Source organism: Sebastes umbrosus, chromosome 5, assembly GCF_015220745.1.
Source record: "Sebastes umbrosus isolate fSebUmb1 chromosome 5, fSebUmb1.pri, whole genome shotgun sequence".
Classification (NCBI taxonomy): domain Eukaryota; kingdom Metazoa; phylum Chordata; class Actinopteri; order Perciformes; family Sebastidae; genus Sebastes; species Sebastes umbrosus.
In genome coordinates this window covers 19,256,398-19,277,476 of record NC_051273.1, presented here as the reverse complement: position 1 = coordinate 19,277,476, position 21,079 = coordinate 19,256,398, and the positions used below count along the sequence as shown (strand labels likewise).

General features: G+C 39.2%; 1 protein-coding gene across 4 annotated transcripts in view; it reads left to right on the top strand.

The window, feature by feature from the left end:
* Nucleotides 1-17,767, top strand: part of tjp3 (tight junction protein 3) — a 32,439-nt gene extending 14,672 nt beyond the window's left edge. For all 4 annotated transcript variants that reach the window (XM_037770702.1, XM_037770700.1, XM_037770701.1 and 1 more), the window contains exons 4-30: nucleotides 675-777; nucleotides 880-1,165; nucleotides 1,253-1,356; nucleotides 1,462-1,651; nucleotides 1,856-1,931; nucleotides 2,853-2,950; nucleotides 3,141-3,231; nucleotides 3,503-3,685; nucleotides 3,810-3,913; nucleotides 5,771-5,855; nucleotides 6,554-6,642; nucleotides 6,872-6,968; nucleotides 9,454-9,542; nucleotides 9,649-9,721; nucleotides 10,809-10,882; nucleotides 11,083-11,146; nucleotides 11,232-11,388; nucleotides 11,765-11,873; nucleotides 11,969-12,188; nucleotides 13,105-13,310; nucleotides 13,426-13,521; nucleotides 13,641-13,723; nucleotides 13,898-14,108; nucleotides 14,230-14,330; nucleotides 15,368-15,964; nucleotides 16,891-16,952; nucleotides 17,048-17,767. In XM_037770702.1, the coding sequence (XP_037626630.1) occupies nucleotides 675-777; nucleotides 880-1,165; nucleotides 1,253-1,356; nucleotides 1,462-1,651; nucleotides 1,856-1,931; nucleotides 2,853-2,950; nucleotides 3,141-3,231; nucleotides 3,503-3,685; nucleotides 3,810-3,913; nucleotides 5,771-5,855; nucleotides 6,554-6,642; nucleotides 6,872-6,968; nucleotides 9,454-9,542; nucleotides 9,649-9,721; nucleotides 10,809-10,882; nucleotides 11,083-11,146; nucleotides 11,232-11,388; nucleotides 11,765-11,873; nucleotides 11,969-12,188; nucleotides 13,105-13,310; nucleotides 13,426-13,521; nucleotides 13,641-13,723; nucleotides 13,898-14,108; nucleotides 14,230-14,330; nucleotides 15,368-15,964; nucleotides 16,891-16,952; nucleotides 17,048-17,174 (3,775 nt within the window). In that variant the 3' untranslated portion in view covers nucleotides 17,175-17,767. The remainder of the gene's footprint in view (nucleotides 1-674; nucleotides 778-879; nucleotides 1,166-1,252; nucleotides 1,357-1,461; nucleotides 1,652-1,855; nucleotides 1,932-2,852; nucleotides 2,951-3,140; nucleotides 3,232-3,502; nucleotides 3,686-3,809; nucleotides 3,914-5,770; nucleotides 5,856-6,553; nucleotides 6,643-6,871; nucleotides 6,969-9,453; nucleotides 9,543-9,648; nucleotides 9,722-10,808; nucleotides 10,883-11,082; nucleotides 11,147-11,231; nucleotides 11,389-11,764; nucleotides 11,874-11,968; nucleotides 12,189-13,104; nucleotides 13,311-13,425; nucleotides 13,522-13,640; nucleotides 13,724-13,897; nucleotides 14,109-14,229; nucleotides 14,331-15,367; nucleotides 15,965-16,890; nucleotides 16,953-17,047) is intronic.
* The last annotated feature ends 3,312 nt before the right edge of the window (nucleotides 17,768-21,079 follow it).

Below are 21,079 nucleotides of genomic sequence, written 5' to 3'. Positions count from 1 at the left end.
AAAACAGAGCCATGTTTCATCATTTTCACCATCCTACATTCATCATTCACAACACAAAATTGCCATTTATCACTCCCCTTTTCTTCAATTACTTTTTGTGACTTCGAACCCTTGAGGTCACTTTCCTTAAATGATAAATGGCAATTTGGTGTTGTGAATGACGAATGATGAATGTAAGATGGTGAAAATGATGAAACATGGCTCTGTTTTCATCATATCACAACTATTTTAATCAAATCGGCTTTAAATTAATCAAATCACTTGATAATTTATCACTCTATTTTTCTGTTCCCATGCATTTTCATCACCTCCATTTTTATAAATTAATTTTTGTTACTTCCACCACTCATAGCGGAGAAGGGATTTGTGCGCACAATAGATCAGTGGCGAGTCAAATTTGAAAAAACTTCAACAGCATTATATCAGAGAACGAAAAAGATAAATTCGCTCCTTCGTACACGTCCTCAGAATATTTTTTTTTCTATTTGGTCTGTTTTAATTTGTGCATTGTGAAACTTAACCACACTAAATAACAATAATAAACCAAAAGTATCAATTTCGCTCTGATTCGGACAAACCAAACCGACTATGGCTTGTAAAAGTGCCCTAAAAGTTTATGAACCCACCAATAGAACAGAACCAGACTCACGTGTGCGTTTGCTTGTGCTCTGCAGCACCAAAGACCAAATTTCCATGGTCAATGGAGTATCCATGGAGAATGTCCACTCTAACTACACCATTCAGATTCTCAAGACATGTGGCAAGACTGCAAACGTGGTGAGTATGGAGGAAGCACCAACCCAAAACACCACATCTACAATGCATCACCGCCCACTCGTGTTTTTAAATCTCTGCCCCTCTCTATCTTCCTCTCTCCAGACAGTGAAACGCCCTCGCAAGATCCAGATCCCAGCAACCACCAGACCGACTCGGGCTGCCTCCCATTCCAACCTGCTGGAAAACGACCCTCCCAGACGAACGCGACGCTACTCTGACGGCAGCGACAACCGGGACCACAACCGTTACCGCGCCCGCAGCGCCTCACCCGACCGCAACGGGCATGGGAACACACTACCGTTGTCGTCGGGGTACAAGAGGCTGCCGCCTCAGGACGTTGTAGAGAAACCCATCAGAACTACACTGCTTAAAAAGAGAATCACCGATGGTAAGACTTCAGGAAGTTTGTCCTTACGTACTCGCGGGGAGAGCGCTGATGTCTGACTGGACTCTTGTTGTCGTCCTCTTTCTGCAGAGTATGGATTGAAGCTGGGCAGCCAGATCTTCATCAAGCACATGACAGAAACAGGCCTGGCTGCAAAAGAAGGAACGCTGCAGGAGGGAGACCTCATCCTCAAGGTGAAAATTAAGATTTGGATGATTAATCTTAAAACCACAGTGTCAATACACAACAACTCTCTCTTTTTTCCCTTTGTGTTAAATGATTTGTCTCCTTTCAACCAGATCAATGGCATGACGACGGAGAATCTGTCCCTGCTGGAGACCAAGCACCTGGTGGAGAAGAGCCGGGGCAAACTGACCATGACGGTCCTCAGGGACGACCGCAGGTTCCTGGTCAGCATCCCAGAGGTGGAGGACAGCGCCCCCAACAGTGATAACGACCGCCGCCGAAACAGCAGCTCCGAACTTGAGGGTGAGCGATGGAGGTGGAGCGGGAGGGAGGGAGGGAGGGAAGAGATGTGGGGTATTAAATGTGAGCGTGCTCGTCTAAAGCACAGTGTGTCAGAGGAAAGACGTGAATGAGAGAAAACAAATGTGGAAGTCATTGATGAAGGAGTTTGTCTTTGCAGAATTTGTGGCCTCACTAATAGAAGTCGCTTGTTATGTTTCTCATCAGACATTTCGGACCTTGACGAAGATGCCCCGACTCACAGAGCATCACGTCAACCCAACAGAGAGAAACGGACACGCAGGTACACACAACACCCACCACCACATATTAAACGTAAAGTAGAAGTAGTAGTAGTTGTAATCTTATAGTAGTTTGAGTATTTTTTTATGTTTTCTGGTTGTACGTCTGTCCGTATGTCCGTCCAGTCCATCCTTGTGAACGCAATATCTCAGGAACGCCTTGAGGGAATTTCTTAAAATTTGGCATCAAGGATAAACTGATTAGAATTTGGTGGTCAAAGGTCAAGGTCACTGTGACTTCACAAAAAGCGTTTTTTGGCCATAAATCAATTATGACAATTTCACACAAATGTTTACCAGGATAAAATGAAGTGATGATATTTTGGACAGACATGGATTTGAACTGTAAATTGAATGGTTGGCGGAGGCATACAACCGCAAGGCGGTAATTCTAGTTTCTAATGTTTCTATTGTGAAATATCATTTTCCAAGATAACAAAACATGGTATTGTCATGTTTCTTGTCAATATAAACAAACATAATGTCAAAAAACGCAAGAAAATCAATACATAAATAATTATAATAATAAATTAAATAATTTTAAGAAACCAAGTTATAATAATGACAATAATAATAATATGCATAAACTTTTAAAAAAAACTTTATTTTCATTTATTAATTTATTTTATTTTACTTCAATAATGCTATTACTTGGGTAACTGCCTACAAAATGTTCTTACCTACACTTGTACAGTGTATTTTTTATTTAATAGTTATTTTTGGTATGGATTTATCTCAGTCTGTCGGCTATAACCCAAAACTTCTCATCTCACCACTGACATGCTAGTTCTATCATCTAGCCACCAGGCCATCTGAGTCTGAGTTAATCAGTTTATACATCGTTTTTTTTTTGGAAAATACTGCATATTATACCTTTTAAGAATAAAGGCACTGAAGAATTCTTGTATCTTTTTTTCCCGCAGAACGAGAGCTGAAGCTCCTCCAGCCAAGTCTCGGGATTCATCACCGATGCGCTCCACCTTGACTCGGCCTCCCGTAAAAAGCTACGCCTCTCGCAGAGGTCAGTCCCGCCGAGAATCACTCTTTTACCAGAACTACACATAAGCTGTCGATCACATACTCAGACAAACGGTGATGATGGAGAGCGATATGAAGTTTTATTGAAATCCAACAGATGTAGGTGAAATTACTCAGTCGGACAATAAATAGACAATAATGATGTTTGTTACTGTTGATTGTTGTTTCTTCAGCTCCATCTGAGTCTGAGTCGGACCGCAGTGCCTCTCCTCCTCTTGTCAGGAGAGAAAGTCCGGACATGAGGGATCACTCCAGCAAATACAAGTCAGTTAACTGATTAAATGTTCATCAAACTCATCACGTGTGCCATATATTTCGATTTCAAATCTGTAGATATACAGTAAAGTCCCAAAGAATCAATAGTTATAATTCTTACGATTCTTTCTACCAGGGGTATTATTTGATCACCTTGCAACTTAGCAACAAAAACCTGATTCATGTTTACAGGACAACAATATCCAGATTACTCAAGGGCATGTAAACACAACAAATGTCAAATATGGAATAAATATTTTTTTTATTGCTCTTTCTCCAGATCTCTGTCTGGTATGTCCATCCTCCCCAACCCCCAGTCCTCTCCTGTGGCCCCCAGCTGGACCGCCTCTCGTGCGTCCTCTTCCGCCTCACGGCCTCGCAGGCCGGTGTCGGACTCCGACTCTGACCGCAGCGGTTCCCCTCCGCCACGCAGACCGAGCCCCCGTCCAAACAGCAGATACAAGTAAGGACAACACTTGACTCAACGCCAAGCTTTGATTAGAGAACCTGCTAGTGAATCACAACGCTGATAAACATCATGAGAAATGTTTTTTCCACCAGGCACCTAACTGTGTTTTCCTCCCCAGAGTTCTTCCTGATCTGGCCCACACAGGACTGAGAGCCTCCCCCATCAATGTTCGCAACGAGCCTCACAGGAGGGTCAGCTCTCCTCTCAGAGTCCCGCCCCCAGGTCAGTACACACACACACACACATAAACAGAAAACAGAACAATCCAACTTCCTTTTTTATATAATACATCCCGGACTTCTCTGACACCGCTTTGACATTTGCTAAACACGTGTAAACAGTCAAATAACGCTAAAGCCAGAGCAACCATGAAGGGAGCTCTGTGCAGTATTTTTAAACCATGGTGGAAATAATCAGTAACCTCAGTGTGTGGCAGTGTTTCTTTGATTTGTATTACAAATCAATCCCGCAGTTTGTCTGTTAAACATGACATGGTGTGACATGTTAAAGGTTCAGTTCATCTGAATCATTAAAAAAAACATGTTTGATTGAAAGGACTCTAAAATGAAAGGTTTTACTAATTATTAAACACTACATATATCAACTTTTAAGTGGCATTAAAGGTGCAATGTGTAAGATCTGGCCAAATGCTCCAAAAAAAAAACGGGGGCAGCACTACTGGGTCCATACAATTTAAATTGAATTTGACCAAACTGCTGAAACTCTGAGAGACGGTCAAAATAACAGTTATCTTATAATCTTCACGTGTGGCGTGGGCCTATATTGCGTTTACTGTGCCACTAACCGGGGGCTTTGCGGTCCGTGTACACTTTGATAGTTTGTTTATTGGATTAAATCCAAAGTGGCAGAAATGACTGAATTTTCGTTTCGTCCTCCCCGCCACCAGTAGACCACTTCACCGGGAGGGGAGCTTGCAGCAGTTCCAGGAAATGGACCTTCAATTAGCGGTTAAATGTAGTAACTCACATTTAGCCAGCGCTAACCTCAGTGCTGGGGTCTGATCCCGGGGTTCTGCCCTGACTTCCCGCCGGATCAACAAACTTTCTGTTGCTGCCGTTACACAGGTTGGACCCAGCTGCTGGCCACAGTCCGCTGTGACTTCCGGCACTGAGGTTTGCACTGGTTGAATTTGTGTTACTACAGCTAACCGCCAACTGGAGGTCCATCTCCCAGAGCTGCCGACCACTCTTCTACCGTCGAAGTAGTCTCCTGGTGGCAGGGAGGACGAAATGAAAATACAAGTTGTTTTCTCGTTCCTGCCACTTTGGATTTTATCCAATAAACAAACTATCAACACCTACACAGACCCTGTACCTTTAACGTGATTGACCAGCCCTCGGGGCTGCGCTACTTCTTCGGCCTCTCATGAGGGCAGACTGGACGCTAAAGTGACTCACTATCACCTCTCAAAGTACAAGTGGTATAACGAAAACAGGATGGGCCGGGGCTAGCTGGTTAGCATGCTCATTTCAGTAGATATCTCTGCAACAAAATACATAGATGTCTTTGAAATAACGTCAACACTGTAACCTCTCCACATTCTGTTGATAACAGGGCTGTCAATTAATCGATTAAAATAGTTAATCGTGATTAATCACAAACTAATCACACATTTTTTTATCTGTTCAAAATGTACCTTAAAGTGAGATTTGTCAAGTATTTAATACTCTTATCAACATGGGAGTGGGCAAATATGCTGCTTTATGCAAATGTATGTATATATTTATTATTAGAGGTCAATTAACAACACAAAACAATGACAAATATTGTCCAGAAACCCTCCCAGGTACTGCATTTAGCATAAAAAATATGCTCAAATCATAACATGGCTAACTCAAGCCCAACAGACAACAACAGCTGTCAGTGTGCTGACTTGACTATGACTGCATATGATTATCATAAAGTGGGCATGCCTGTAAAGGGGAGACTCGTGGGTACCCATAGAACCCATTTTCATTCACATATCTTGAGGTCAATTTAAATACTTGTGTTATGCTGCAACACAGTGAAAGTTGTTGCTGTTTTAATCTGCCATATCTTACGTTTTCCTTATTTCAGACTCTGATTCTGATTCGGAAGTCGGCCCGGGGCCTCCTCAGAGGCAGAGCACCACCTACAACCAGGACTCCCTCAGCAGATACAGGTACAGATGAAGGTCCTCCCAACACCTCACACCCCCTCCCCGAAACCCAACAAGATCTCACGGACTGGGACACTGAGCAGACGCCTCTCCCGTTTTAACTTTAGCTAATCACATGTTTTTATTTACCTTTTTTAAATCTTAAATTATCCCTTTCTGTCTTGTGATTTTGATTGATTTGCTCATTTTGTGCCTTAAGTCTCATTTTATAGCCTTTTGATTTTGCTTGATTTGTGTTTTTGACTGTGTACCTTGTGTTTTGTGTTGACATTTTGTTAACCAATGAAATAAAAGTGACTTACACTGAACATGTCCCGCTCCTGTATGTGGCTAAATGCTGATTAAACAGAGGTCACTTATCATTGAAGCAACAATATTCCAATCAAATATCTGTAGAATAGGTCCCCTGATTGCAAATCTGCATGTTTTATTCAGCATGTTATAAAAATTGATAGCAAACACGACATTACAAGATCAGGAAATACTACTAATGCTACTGAATGGTTAATTTTGATCAGTTACAAAGCAGTTTAACCATCAAAGAAAGAGCTTCCCTCAGAGACACTAAGGTGAATATTCAACATTTCAGTCTCATCCTCTCATCAATAATCATGTTAGCCACGGTCCCCCCCTCTCCAAACGTAACTGAGATTTGTTGTCTTCCTCCTCCCTCACTCCCTCATCCCTCTCTTCTCTTCCAGAGTCCTGCCAGATGTTGCCCTGCAGCCCCAGATGGAGACGCGGCGATGGAACCCACCCAGCGTCACTACCAGCAATCCGCCGCAGAAAGGTGTGTTTGTACATCATGTTTCAGTTGAGTTTTATTTGTGGATTAAATATAAAGCACATTTTACGTAGTGTGAAAATTTTGAATCAATTTTTTCTTAATGTGTTTTTACCGACATGGTTATCCTCATTTTTTTTTTTTTAGTTACTGGCCATGAATATCTTGCCAAATTGGTGTGCTGATGTATGAAATTGTTTTCATAATGGTAGCTTTTATTTATTGATCTTCACAGCTCGTTCAGAGTCTGAATCAGAGGCCAGTTACGCATCCGTACCTCGCAGGGAATCTACAGGCAGCACAACCTCCAACAAGGCAAACAACCGATACAGGTGAGAGACGTCTGAAAAATCTTTTGTCTGAAGTTGACTCACTACAACATGTCAGGCGTCTACAGACAAGTTATTAGTATTGTACCACGCAGTAGTCGAGTCTCAAGTGCTAAGAAACACATTGCAATGTTTCAAAACTAGGGCCGTCAGTCGATTAAAATATTGAACCGCAATTAATCGCATGATTGTTCATAGTTAATCGCAAATTAATCACATTTTTTTATCTGTTCAAAATGTACCTTGAAGGGAGATTTGTCAAGTATTTAATACTCTTATCAACATGGGAGTGGGCAAATATGCTTGTTTTATGCAAATGTATGTATATATTTATTATTGGAAATTAATTAACACAAAACAATGACAAATATTGTCCAGAAATCCTCACAGGTACTGCATTTAGGATACAAAAAATATGCTCAAATCATAACATGGCAAACTGCAGCCCAAAAGGCAACAACAGCTGTCAGTGTGTCAGTGTGCTGACTTGACTATGACTTGCCCCAAACTGCATGTGATTATCATAAAGTGGGAATGTTTGTAAAGAGGAGACTCGTGGGTACCCAGAGAACCCATTTACATTCACATATCTTGAGGTCAGAGGTCAAGGGACCCCTTTTGAAAATGGCCATGACAGTTTTTCCTCGCCAAAATTTATTTAAAGCGTTATTTAGCCTCCTTCACTCTAGTTTTAAAACTGAGCCTGCTACAACCGAAAAATCACAAGTTGTGTTAATGCATTAAAGAAACTCTGACAGCCTTATTCATTACTCAATAAGTTTTCATAAACATGACCTGCTTTGGGACTGACCAGAAACCTAACTCTAAACTTAGCAAGTACATCTGAGGGCCTAAATTTAACTTCAACCAACACTGTTGACGGTAAACCAGCAGGCTATTGATAGTAATCTGAGCAGGTGAACCATCAGAACTAGATCACATACTGTATGCTGTATTGATAGTCAACTGAAAAGTCTTACCTTATTGGTCTTAAATATCTTAGCATCACTTTATTCTGATAATCTACTATTTACTCTGTACTACGACGGGGTCTTTATCACAAAGTGAGTTCAGGTCAGGGTTATAATAGGGTTTTTTTTTGTTTTAGTTTTGACATTTTAGTTGTAGTTAGTTTTCAGAGTGTGTTTCATAGTTTTAGTTTCAGTTTTTATATATTTAGTTTGTTTTTGTTAGGGCCATGTATAATGTCTCAGAAGTATGTAGCTACAGATAAATACAAAATACACGGTTGGAAAACTGTGTAGGAATGGCCATAATGTTTAATCTTTATACTACTTTTGTGATGCAATTGCAGCATAGCGCCATCTACTGAAAAGTCAAGTCCATTCATTTTCTGTTGTTCAATGTCACCAGAGTTGATAGTTACTTTTTAGCTCTAATATATCACTACTGAATAAAGGAGTCAGCATGAATTTCTAACACCGAAATTAATTTAGGATCACTTTTATTTTATTTTTGTTAGCTCTTTACCCATATTGTTTCGATTTAGTTTGAGTTTTTCTTAAAGGATATAGTTTTTATTTTGTTTCGGTTTACTAAAAATATTTTTCACTGCTTATTTTTGTTTTAGTTTCAGTTTTAGTTTTACTATAATAACCCTGGTTCAGGTCAGTGAAGACTAGAAAACTTGTTTAAAATAAAAAAAATAAACCGACTTAGGTTTACTAGTCCTGGTTTGAGCACATTTAGAAGAAAATATTTAATTGGAAATAGAATTAAACTCTTGATCCTTGAGGGGTACTTGTTGCACAGACAAAAGTAATATAATCTAGTGCTCGGATTACGGCCATGTTTAAACTCAGCCTTCATTTTCGATCTCAACTACACACCTGTAAAGTTTCGTGACTGTATCTTGCACAGTTGTCGCGTTGACAAAATCTGTCCACAGACAGATAGACATATAAACACCTGGCAAAGTACTCACAAGGTGAAAACAATACCAGCGTCAGTGTCACGGCTGGTAATTAGTGTTATATAAATCCAGAATACAGTAGGCTAGCTTATTAAAAGCTAGATCTTTTGAAAAATTTAATAAACAATGAGTCCACCAATAAACATTTGCAGTAGGATTTGGTGCAGAACACACAGTTGAAAATGTTATTTGTTAATGTTGAGAAATGTGAGTGCACCTTTTTAGGTAACTGCTTCACTGTGGTGAAGATCTGTGAAATGAAACTAACAGATTGAATCATCTGCTTAACACAAACACAAATGTTGTGTCATTGTAACACCCTCTGTACACACTGATGCACATGACGGGACTTCCCGCAGGGATTGCATCACATAATGTTTCAATTCAACTCCTCGTGTACAAAAAGATTTTAGTTTCGATGAGATATTTGAATTAACAATCTCACCTTTGACATTTAATACACTGTTTTTATTTCTTACTATGTATCACAAGATGACAAAAAAAAAGGTTAAATGACGTATTGTAGTTCATCGCATGTATTTGTCTTTCAATCAGAGTCCTGCCTGACATAAAATCCACTTCAGTCGCCTTGAAGCAGGAGCCTCCTCGTCGCGCCCCTTCACCCACCAGACCTCCTCCTGACGGTGAGTTCACTCTCCTTCACTCATCCTCTCCTCCTCTGTGTTGTCATCTTATGTATTAGAGCAGAAAGGCTATAAGTCAGTCCTGACCACAGTCTCTGTTGTTCAGATTCCTCAGAGTCGGACCAGCTTTCACAACTCAGGAGGTCTGGGAGCTCTGAGCGGGACGAGACCCACCGCAGGTACGGCTGAGCACGTAGCAAGCACTTCATTAGTTGAAAAATCAAATCAATCAAATTTAATTTTTATAGCACATTTCATACAACACGCGTAGACTCAATGTGCTTCAAATAAAAACTAAAAACAGGCAAAGATCATATATGACAAAAACATATAAACAAGAACATACTGTATAAGATAAGAAGGTATTACATATATAAAACATTTTAGATAAAAAGCAAACAGTTTAGTTTAGTTTAGTAGTAGTACATTAGAATTGTAACATACATATACCATGCACTATGTTTAGTGTTTGTAGCGAAACACTAATTTACACCTTTCCACAGGAGGCTTTTTTTTTAATATAAAAAATAGTTAAAATAGCAAAATAAACATTACATTAAAATCGTGTTGCATTGTTAATTCAGTTGGTAGACGGTTCCATCATTTTGCTCCTTTAACAGAGAAGACTGATCTAGAGACTGTCTAAATGAGGTTTTGCATAATGCAAAGCAGCACTTTTTGTTTAATGAGTGTTTACTCTACTTGTGATCAAAATCAAATCAGTATCATAAAAACTCTTTGTGTGTTATTGAAATGTGTTATTACACAAATATCACAGATGATGCAAAGCCCAGATATAAATCAATTCAAGAAGATGTGCAAAAAATGTTTTTTGGGAGGTATAGGGATGAGGAAGGGTTGGTGGGATCAACGTGAGGTAGTTGTTTAAGTTATGTCTGGTTGACGACAGGTGGATATTTGGGTTATGCATGGTAGCATTGGGTCGTTGTTTGTGACTTGTATTTAAGATACTTATTGGGATATTTGTTTGAGTTATGCAGAAACATAACTCAATTCATCTAAATAAATTGAAAATAACTGTACACTTCTTAACCTGCTCCTTTTTGAACATGTAATATGTATTTATTGTTTTTTTATATTGTTTATAAGAATTTGTATATTAAGAGTTTGCTATACATTAACTGTTCATTTTATTTATTTTTTATTTATTTATTTATTATTCGATAACATGTTCAAAATAAATAAAAGAAATATATGTAAAAAAAACAAACAATAAAAATGTAAAAAATGTTCTCTGCCTCACAGAGCTCCTCGTCCTGCTAATGGAACTGGCACCCTCAAGTCTGGGATTTCAGTGAAGAGCAACCCACCCACCTACTGTAAGGCCCAAGACTTGAACTACTGCTTTAACCTGATTGACAGCAAAATACGTTTTGAGTTTGATTATTGATAAATTCTTTTTTTGTAATTTATACTTTTTTGACATTTTATAAACTAAATACTAAGATTAACTGACAACAAAGAAAATGTTTATTAGCAGCACCAGCAGGGATTCTCACCATTTCCGTATCTCTTCTAGCAAAGCCTGTAGAAGAGCCGATCTACTCCCTCCCTCCAGACTCGTACCCAGCACCTAATCCAGGGTGAGTACTGCTCACTTATTCATATGCATCTTCGTCTTTGAGCTGGTTAACTCATCTCAACAGATTCTTCTTCTCGCTCGCTCAGGTACAGCTCAGACCTTCACACCGTGTCGTTTGAGAAGGAGGGCAGTGTGGGCCTGAGGCTCGTGGGGGGCAACGACGTCGGCATATTTGTAGGTGGAGTTCAGCCAAACAGCCCGGCGTACATAGAGGGGATGAAAGAGGGAGACCAGATCATGCAGGTGAGACAAGGACGCCTTACTTTAAGTTGTACACTGTGCAGTAGCTCATTATTAACTTTTTAAAGCTTAACAGCAATGAAGAGGTTAATATTTATCTCAACATCTAGAACAGGAAACTCTATTTAAAGCTCAATTACAGCCCCTATTTTTTTGGGCTTGTCAGCTAATTTTCACAGGTCATCATGAGTCAGCACAATTTATCTTGTTCTGTGCTGTTCAGTGCAAGGAAGAAAAACAAAAGACAATAAAAAAGAAAGAAACAAGAAGGGATATTAGATAAAGATGTCTTTTTACAGTTTTTCGGAATTTAAAAGTCCTCTATCTTGTATCTGGCTTAAGATATCTTATACCTTAAACTTGTCTCTCGTTTGTTCAGGTAAATAAAGTAGATTTTGGTCAATTCACACGAGAAGAGGCAGCCAACTTCCTCCTGAACATCAAGACAGGACAGCGGGTTGAAATCCGCACTCAGAACAAGATGGACAGTAAGTTTATCACTAAACCTCTCAGATGATAATCATGGGTAAAGCGTCTGTCAATCAGTGACTGAATGGACTGATCTTAATCTTCCCCTCCTCAGTTTATAAGAAGATCATCAAGTCCAACCTGGCAGACAACTTCTATGTTCGCACCCACTTTGACCACGAGGCAGAAGGCCCCATTGGTCTGAGCTTCACCAGAGGAGAGGTGTTCAGGGTGGTGGACACAATGCACCGCGGGAAGCTGGGCAACTGGCTGGCCAGCCGCATGGGGAACGACCTGCACGAGATGGATAAAGGCACCATCCCCAACCAAGCCAGGTCGGGAGGAGATAGGAAAAGAGATTTAGATTTCTAGTTTAAAGGGATAGTTTGGTTGTTTTGAAGTGTGGCTGTATGAGGTGCTTATCCATAGTCAGTGTACTACCTACAGTAGATGACAGTCAGGACGCCCCCAGTTTGGAGAAACAGACACAAGTACCGGCACAGCAGCAAAGCAATGTATTGCTGTGGACGGGGGCAGCAGCAAAAGTATTTTAACCATCTAAAAGAAAGGCTCATCTAAAAAACAATATCAGTTTATATGTATGCTATATTTAGAATATTTTAACCATTTTACCTTGTTGTGTGACAGCTGTTTTCGACAAGGAACTGAAGCCATTGTATCCATCTTTGCTCTCGCCAAAGCCACCAGACTCCATTGAAAAACACTGTAATTTTACCTTGCAGAACACGGGGGTTGCTGGTCTACAGCTGCCTCGATCGGTTAGTTTGTTTATGTTATTGTGTGACTTTGGTGGATATGAACTAAGGCCTTAAAACTCCATAGTCACACAATTACAGAAAGTAGCGTTGGACCAGCAACTCCCGTGTTCAGTGAGGTAAAATAACTGTTTTTTTCAATGGAGTCTGGTGGCTTTGGTGAGAGCATAGAAACGGCTTCAGTTCCCCATCAGAAACATAGACTGTATAGCTGACGGCAAGATAAACTGGCGAAAATACTCTAAATATAGCGTACACTTGTACTGATATTGATATTTTTAGGTCAGCCTTTCTTTAAGGGGCTAAAATAGGTTTTGCTGCTGCCCCTGTCCACAGCAGTACATTGCTTTGCTGCTGTGCTGGTACTCCTGTCTGTTCTGTAAGTACCTCATACAACCCCACTTCAAAACACCCGAACTATCCCTTCAACCAAAAGCCACGACTCAGTTCTTACATCTGTCATTATCTCCTGCAGGGCTGAGACGTTTGCCAGCATAGAGCAGTCGCAGCGGGTGAGCGGAGAGAGGCAGGTGTCGGGGCCTAGAGCCGAGTTCTGGAAACTACGGGGGCTCAGAGGGAACAAGAAGAATGAAAAGAACGTCCGCCGGTCTCGTGACGACCTGCTGCAGCTCACCATTCAGGGAAAATTCCCGGCCTATGAGAGAGTCCTGCTCCGAGAAGGTTGGCCTGTTTTTCACCCTCACACACACGCACACACACAGATGATGTCATATAGATTCATGTCCGAACTTGAGTCGAGCAAGTTTCAATAGCCCTGAATTGTTTGTGTCTCCAGCTAATTTCAAACGACCCATCGTCATTCTGGGTCCTCTTAATGATATCGCCATGGAGAAGCTGGCCAGAGAGAAGCCTGATGAATACGAAGCGGCAGGTTGGTTTCTTCATTTTCACGAGACGAGAAAATTCTGTCCTATCGTTTGAGTTTTAGTAATTCTCTGATCTGATGATCACATTATAAACACTGTTTTTCTGCCTCTTGCGTTATGACAGACATGGTTCCTCGCAGTGGAGGAGGAGGAGACGGCGGCTCCACCGTTATTAAACTGGACACTGTGAGGAGAATAGCAGAGAAGGTGAGCCAGGCTTCAGTTAGACAAAAGTAGTAGTCACTTTTTTTAACAATGTTTTTTTTTTTTTATCATCCAAATTCTTAAATGTAGATATTTTGTCACTTTTAACAACAGTCTTGTTTTGTTTGCGTTTTTGTTTACCCCTCACACCCTGTTTTTGCGCTCTTCTTTTCCCAGGACAAGCACCCTCTCCTGGACATCACTCCCACTGCAGTGGAAAGGCTGAACTACATCCAGTACCACCCGATGGTGCTGTTCCTGGACCCTCACAGCCGCAAGGACGTCAAGGCCATGAGGCAGAGGTACAGCCCCAACTCCAACAAGAGCTCCAGACGCCTCTACACCCAGGCCCTTAAGATGAGGAAACACTGCAGCCACCTTTTCTCAGGTAATAACACCTGAGCAATCTGTCCCTGTCATATGTTATCATTGAACATACAACAGACAATATAAACAATGTATATACTTCCCACTTTACATTATGTTTTTTCTCCTGACTTTCCCTCCAGCACGTATTGACCTGCAGCCCAGCTCCAATGTTTGGTATGAGAGTCTAAAGGATAAGATCCGCCACCAACAGTCAAAACCTGTCTGGGTGTCTGAAGTGACGGTACGACACTCGGCAACCACACACACAAACCTGATTAAAACAAAGAGAAAAGGGTTAAATGTTAAATAAAGGAACAGTTTGGGTCTTTTGAAGTGGGGTTGTACGGGGTGCTTATCCATAGTCAGTGTATTACCTACAGTAGATGACGGTCGGCACGCCCCCTGTTTGGAGAAACAGACACAAAAGACGTAAATTAAAGTATCTCATGATCCCTTTTGGGCTGATAAAATGTCATAATCATTAGAACAGTAAATGATTTCCAACACTAATCATATATTTAACTTATCATATATAAACTTAATTGTATAAGTAGCTCATACAACCCCACTTCAAAACTTCAAAACTATCCCTTTAAGTTAAGTATGTTGCTACAGTTTAATGAAAAATCTTCTGCAAGGTCAACCTTCAAGAAATAAATTTACAACCATGCATGTAATAATGCATTTAAAAAAAAAAAAAAGTTTAATATACTGTATGATTAGTTTTGGAAAACATTTACGGTTCCAATGATTATGAAATTTGATCAGCCAAAAAGGGACTATGAGATACTTTAATTTACGCACTTAAAATTCACCTTAAACTGAATTAAGTCTTTGTGTGACAAACGTATTAACATAAAAAAGTGAAAGTTGCTAAATTGAAGTTAATCTTTAATATGTAATTGGATTTTAATGCAGGTATATACAGATTATAGATAGATAGATAGTAACTTTATTGATCCCGAGGGAAATTCAAGTTTCCAGCATCACAGTTCCATAGTGCAAAACATGTTAGTAAAAAGACACAAGTAAGTAATACAGAGTATAAAAAAATATACCAGATATAAAAATAACAGGAGATGAAGAAACTGTTAAAAATTAATATAGTGCAGGTTAACAACTGAGACTTACATTTCTTACCAAAAAAAGAGACTTTTATTTTTTTTAAACTTAATTTTAAAGAGTTAGCACCTGTGTTATCTATCTTACAGTTTGTTAAACGTATCCTGCTGTCCGTCCAGTGGCAAACTAATGACTAATTCATTTTTTTCTGTCCAGTTGGAGAGTGGTGGAGAACAGGACTTGGATGCTCTGGATCAAACCCAGTCGGACTACCTCAGTGCTGCCAGTGACCTGGAGGACACTGACGGGGAGCCCTTCACCGACGGAGAGGCCTACACCGACAACGAGGACCTGGAGGAGGCTTACGCCGGTCAGAACACCGACACGCTCCCCAGAGGCTCCAGGTTAGCTGGAGCTGCTTTAGCCCGATCATCTGAGCCCGCGTATGGGCACCACAGCCCCTCCGATGACGAGGAGCCTCGCGCCTTCGAGGAGCCTCGCGCCGACAAGTACTCGCTCAGAGAAGTCCCTCCGTTAATGAACGTGCCTGAGCCCAGGGTGCCCCGCCGGGAGAGTTACAGCCCGCCTCACAGCCCTGCCGAGGAGGAAAACCCCTCTCATCGCAGTTTTACAGACTCAGACTTCAGTGCGTTTGATCCCATTACACCGACCACTCCCTCAGAAGGACCCCCAGATTTTATAGCCCCCGACCCGTCCACCCGGTACTCCGTGACCGAGCCTTCATACGCCGAGGCCCGGCCTGAGAGCCCTCGACATGCCAGCCTGTCTTTTATCGAGGATAAACTACAACAGGTACGGCTCTTATTTAAAGGACTATTCCTGTGTTTTTATGTCTTTAAGATCATTTACCTTGAACCAAGTGAAAAGGAACAATTAGCTGATTAATTGATTGGTCAGTAAATTGACAAAATACACAATTTTCATAATCACTTATGTAATTTTTTAAGCAAAAATACCCCAAAACACACGCAACATTACCTGGTTTTAGCTTTTCAAATGTAAATATTTGCTGGTTTCTTAGTCTTCTATGATGATAAATATGAATATCTTGGGTTTTTGCACAGTTGGTTTGATAAAACAAGCAATTTAAATATGCCAAATCGCACTTTTGAGAAACTGTGATGTGATGAGAAACAATTAATCGATTATTTGAGATAGAATTGGCAGATTAATTGATAATGAAAATAAGCCCCAGTGTACTTTATATTACTGTTTCTGTACTGTTTATTATAAATGCTGGTGGAACAACTTCCAACATGTGAGAGTTGGCTGCCAAACAGTAACTTATTTTAAAAAACAAAAAGCTACATTATCATTTTTCTTTTTAATTGTTTTTTCCCTAGTTTGACAGCCTACTCTGTTGACAGTCTAATTTTCCCACCAGCAATTGAATGCACCAGCAGTGGAAGACTGAGGCGTTTAAAGCTGCTTTCTTGCCAAACAACATCAATCTAATTTAAACCCAAACGTAAAGATTATAGTAAACTCTTTAAGCAAGTTTAAAGTCTCTATATGTTGACTTTCTTGCCTAGACAGTTATTAGTTAAAGCCAGACACTATAGACAAAATCAGTACTGTAAAGGGTATTTCATTTGTTGTAAATACACTTAAAAATCCAGAAACACCAGTGTAGTCATGTTTATTTAGTTTAAACCCATTCTTCATTGACAAGAACCCTGAGAAACAAAGTTTAAAACCCATCTTGTCGTCTCTTCTAGGCTCGCTCTGCAGAGCCACAGGCTCAACCTGTGGAGGAGAAGAAGGGCCCTCAGTTCATCGTGTAAGTCTTCTTTTACTGTCTTTTGGGGTTTCAGAGTGAAGCCACACTGAGGCTTAATGTGCTAATTTCCACCCTTTTCTCCTGCTCTCTGATAGGCTAGCACATCATCACCAAGCAGTTCAGTTCAGACGCACGCAGATCCGAGGCAGCGATAGCTCGGACGATGACGAGGAGGAGGAGGAGGTAGATGACATTGAATGGGGTCCTGCCACAGAACTCTAGAGTCTGCATCGAGGATTAAAGCTGGAGTCGTCTGATCTAACGAGGACACGGAAACTATTTCACTCCCCCAAGAATCTCTCTTGGATCGTTTTGTACATTTTCTCTGCAGAACCAAGAAAGTTTTGTCTGAAGATGTTGGTCGGCCTTCGCTGAGGGCCTTGTTCAGGTGTGGGATGTACTAACCCTAACCTTTAACAGATTACTAGGAGATTTAACATCTAAAGAAAGGTTCTGGGTGCCTGAGTACCTCATATTTTTTATTTAAATAACCGCATGTCAAACAAATCAACTCGCCCTTTGTTACAGCTGCTGTATGTAACATATAAACAAATTCTAGTTTTATTAGAAATCATACCAAATGAGTCTTTTCATAGAAATATGCAAGAACATTTATGAAATGTTTGGATGCCTCTTTAACTTTTTCTACATTAAACTGTTTTCCTGATTTCAAACGTGGGTTTGTTCAATCGTACAAAATGGAAAAACGCCATAACTCTTATGCTTTCACATAAGTAAATTAGGGCTGTCAAAATGAACGTGATAAAAACATGTTAACGCAAATTCGTTTTAAATTAAATTCTGGCTAGGAAAAACTGACATGGCCATTTTCAAAGGGGTTCTTTAACCTCTGACCTCAAGATATGTGAATGGAAATGAGTTCTATGGGTACCCACGAGTCTCCCCTTTACAGACATGCCCACTTTATGATAATCACATGCAGTTTGGGGCAAGTCATAGTCAAGTCAGCACACTGACACACTGACAGCTGCTGTTGCCTGTTGGGCTGCAGTTTGCCATGTTATGATTTGAGCATATTTTTTATGCTAAATGCAGTACCTGTGAGGGTTTCTGGACAATATCTGTCATCATTTTGTGTTTATTGATTTCCAATGATAAATATAAACATACATTTGCATAAAGCAAGCATATTTGCCCACTCCCATGTTGATAAGAGTATTAAATGCTCCCTTTAAGGTACATTTCGAACACATAAAAACTGTGCAATTAATTTGCAATTAATCACGATTAACTATGGACAATCATGCGATTAATCATGATTAAATATTTGAATCGATTGACAGCCCTAAGGTAAATACAACCCTGATCACTGATAATGCAACACTTTCTCATCTCAGTCTGTTGTGAATTAAACAAAAACACTTTAGGTTAGGCAACAGAACCACTGAGTTAGGTTTAAGAAAAAACAACAAACGCCGACAGCCGTGACAAAGCGTCGGTATTTGACGCTCTGGGAATGAGAACGAGCTGGATAATCACTAATATTAACTATTGATGTGAAACTTACTTGTATGGACAAAAAGTGATTTGACAATGAAACTTTAAAGCCAGCTGTGACACTGAGTGTAACTCATTATTACACTCGTCTCCCAGGCTGGATGTAGAAGGCAATCACTCCAGACCCTCAGGGGCCCCAAAGGCAGCAGGTTCAACTTGCTGCTATCATTTTGTGGATTATTTCATGAATTGCATTAACATATACCACTAACATGCAATATAAACAGAAATGTACCTTATCTTGTACAGGGGCCCTTTGATTTCAAACATTTAATTTATATGTAAATTGATGTTATGCTCACATAAATGCATTTGCATGTAATCAAATTATCACAAACCCTTGTGAGTTAATCCAGCCCCCCTCTACATTCACACTTCACTACTGTCATGTTAAACATTTATTCTTTCATTTAATGCTTCAGATTTCATCCACCCTCTGGTGGTCAGAGGAGATAAATGTATATAAGCACCAGTTTGATGTGGCTCCCAACATTTCAAAGCCAGTTCATATAAATATTGAATTGATTTAGTATTTTTTTTGTGAGTCCACTCAAGAGATGACGAGACCAAAACGTAACCACTACTGAAAACTTAATGTTGAACTTTAAATACCATTGAATTCTTTTTTGCCCCAGGTTCAAGTGTTAAATCCAAGTCAATTCTTTTCTGTCTGAAGGTTCAAGTTTTATTTAATTTTTTTCATCATGATATTTTGGTGTATGAATTTAACATCTAAGTTTAGTAACTTTTATTTTTTTTTAACTTTTTTTTTTTTATATTGTACAGATTTACTGGTAATTATTTACTAATCTCAAAGAGGGGAATTTCATCTGTACATCTGTACAGCCTTTTTTTGCTTCCATAAAAACATATATCAAAACATACATCAGAGACAAGTTTTAAGATCTTTTAATTCATCAGTTTTTGAACAAAATCCACAATAAAACAAAACGAATGGGGAAAAATAGAAATACAAAATAAATATAAAGAACCTTTGGTCCAATATTTTCAGACCTTTTTTCTTGTGTGGTTGTTATGGGTCTCTGCTTTTGTCCTTAAATAATGAGTCAGCTTTTCCATGGAGTATATTTCCTCTATAATGTCCAACCACTGTCCTGGTCCTGGAGGGTCACATTTCAACCTGCTCCTTGTGCCTTTTTACATGCAAGTATCTGGATTTTGAAGAGATAGATGTCCATCTTTTGAATATCACTGGGTATCAGTCCCAAACATATATGTATTTTTACACATCACCAGAAAATATGTGAGTGTGATTGGCATCCATCTGCCCACACTGTTTACCCAATTGTTTACTTTTTTTATGTGGGGTGCAATAATAAAAGAAAGCAGATTCAATTCCTCCCTTCATCGGACGCCAATCACTTTTTGACAGATTAATGTTCAATTCTTGTTCCCATTTCAATTTTACATATAGTGAATTTCTTCTGTTTCATTTTTGTAAACTACTGTACAGTTTAGAAACAATATTTGAGGGGTTTATTTGTATGGCTGCACAACAAACAACACTTCAATCACTTCATTACCTTCTGATGAAATTCTTTTTAAATTTCTCTATCATAGAAATGTAGTTGTACATATTTGAAGAGGTCCCCATTTTCTAAATTAACTTTTCAAAAGTTTTAAACGTTTATTTTTGTTATTGATATTATTAATATTATTATTAAACCTTTTTTCAGGATAGTCACATTGAGATCTTTTCCAAGGAAGTCCTAGTCGGCAGCATAAAAGTTTCACACATAAAAGCACAAATAAAAGACAAAAAAACAGAAAAAAGTTTTAAAATTACAAAGTAAATAAATAAAAAAGGCACATATACGAGACAATTAGCCTAACAGACTTAAAACAAACAAAAATTACATCAACCAATGAATTAGCAGTGTTGTTCAGCAATAGGACATGTACTGTACATTCAGTGTTCAAATAGTCCTTAATCCTGTTTTTGTTTTTTTAAATAGTGTATGCTTATAAAATAATATAGTTTAAAGTGTCTGGTGCAAAAATTAAAAAAAACACTTTTATCTCCATCTTACAAATGTATTAGATATCCATCTCTCCAGTTGTATATATTTGTATTATTGTCAGGCTATTTGGTATCTGGTGCAGGTGCAGGCGGAAGGATACCATCAAAAGCTTCAGGTCACATTTTCTAAATTAAATTCTCCTTTGAGTTTTTCAAAAGTTTTCAAAATTAATTTTTTCTCTCTATGAGCTGTTATTTTTTTTTAAATTTATTTATGTTTATTTAACCTTTCATTTATCGAGGATAGTCCCATTGAGATTTAAAATCTCTTTTCCAAGGAAGTCCTGGCCAAGACGCCAGCATAAAAGTTTCACACAAAAAAGCTTAAATAACAGCCTGGAAAACAAAACAGCAACAAACAATAAAAAAAATCACATAAATGAGACAATTATTATTCACAGCAGCCCACAACGCCTAAATGCTTAGGATGGGTTAAATGCAGAGGTCAAATTTAATGTATGTACCTGTATGTATGTGACGAATGTAATAAAGTTTAAAGTTTTTGTTTTGAAGTTATCAAGATTTAAAGTTTAAAGTTTTTGTTTTAAAGTTTAAAGTAAAGTTTAAA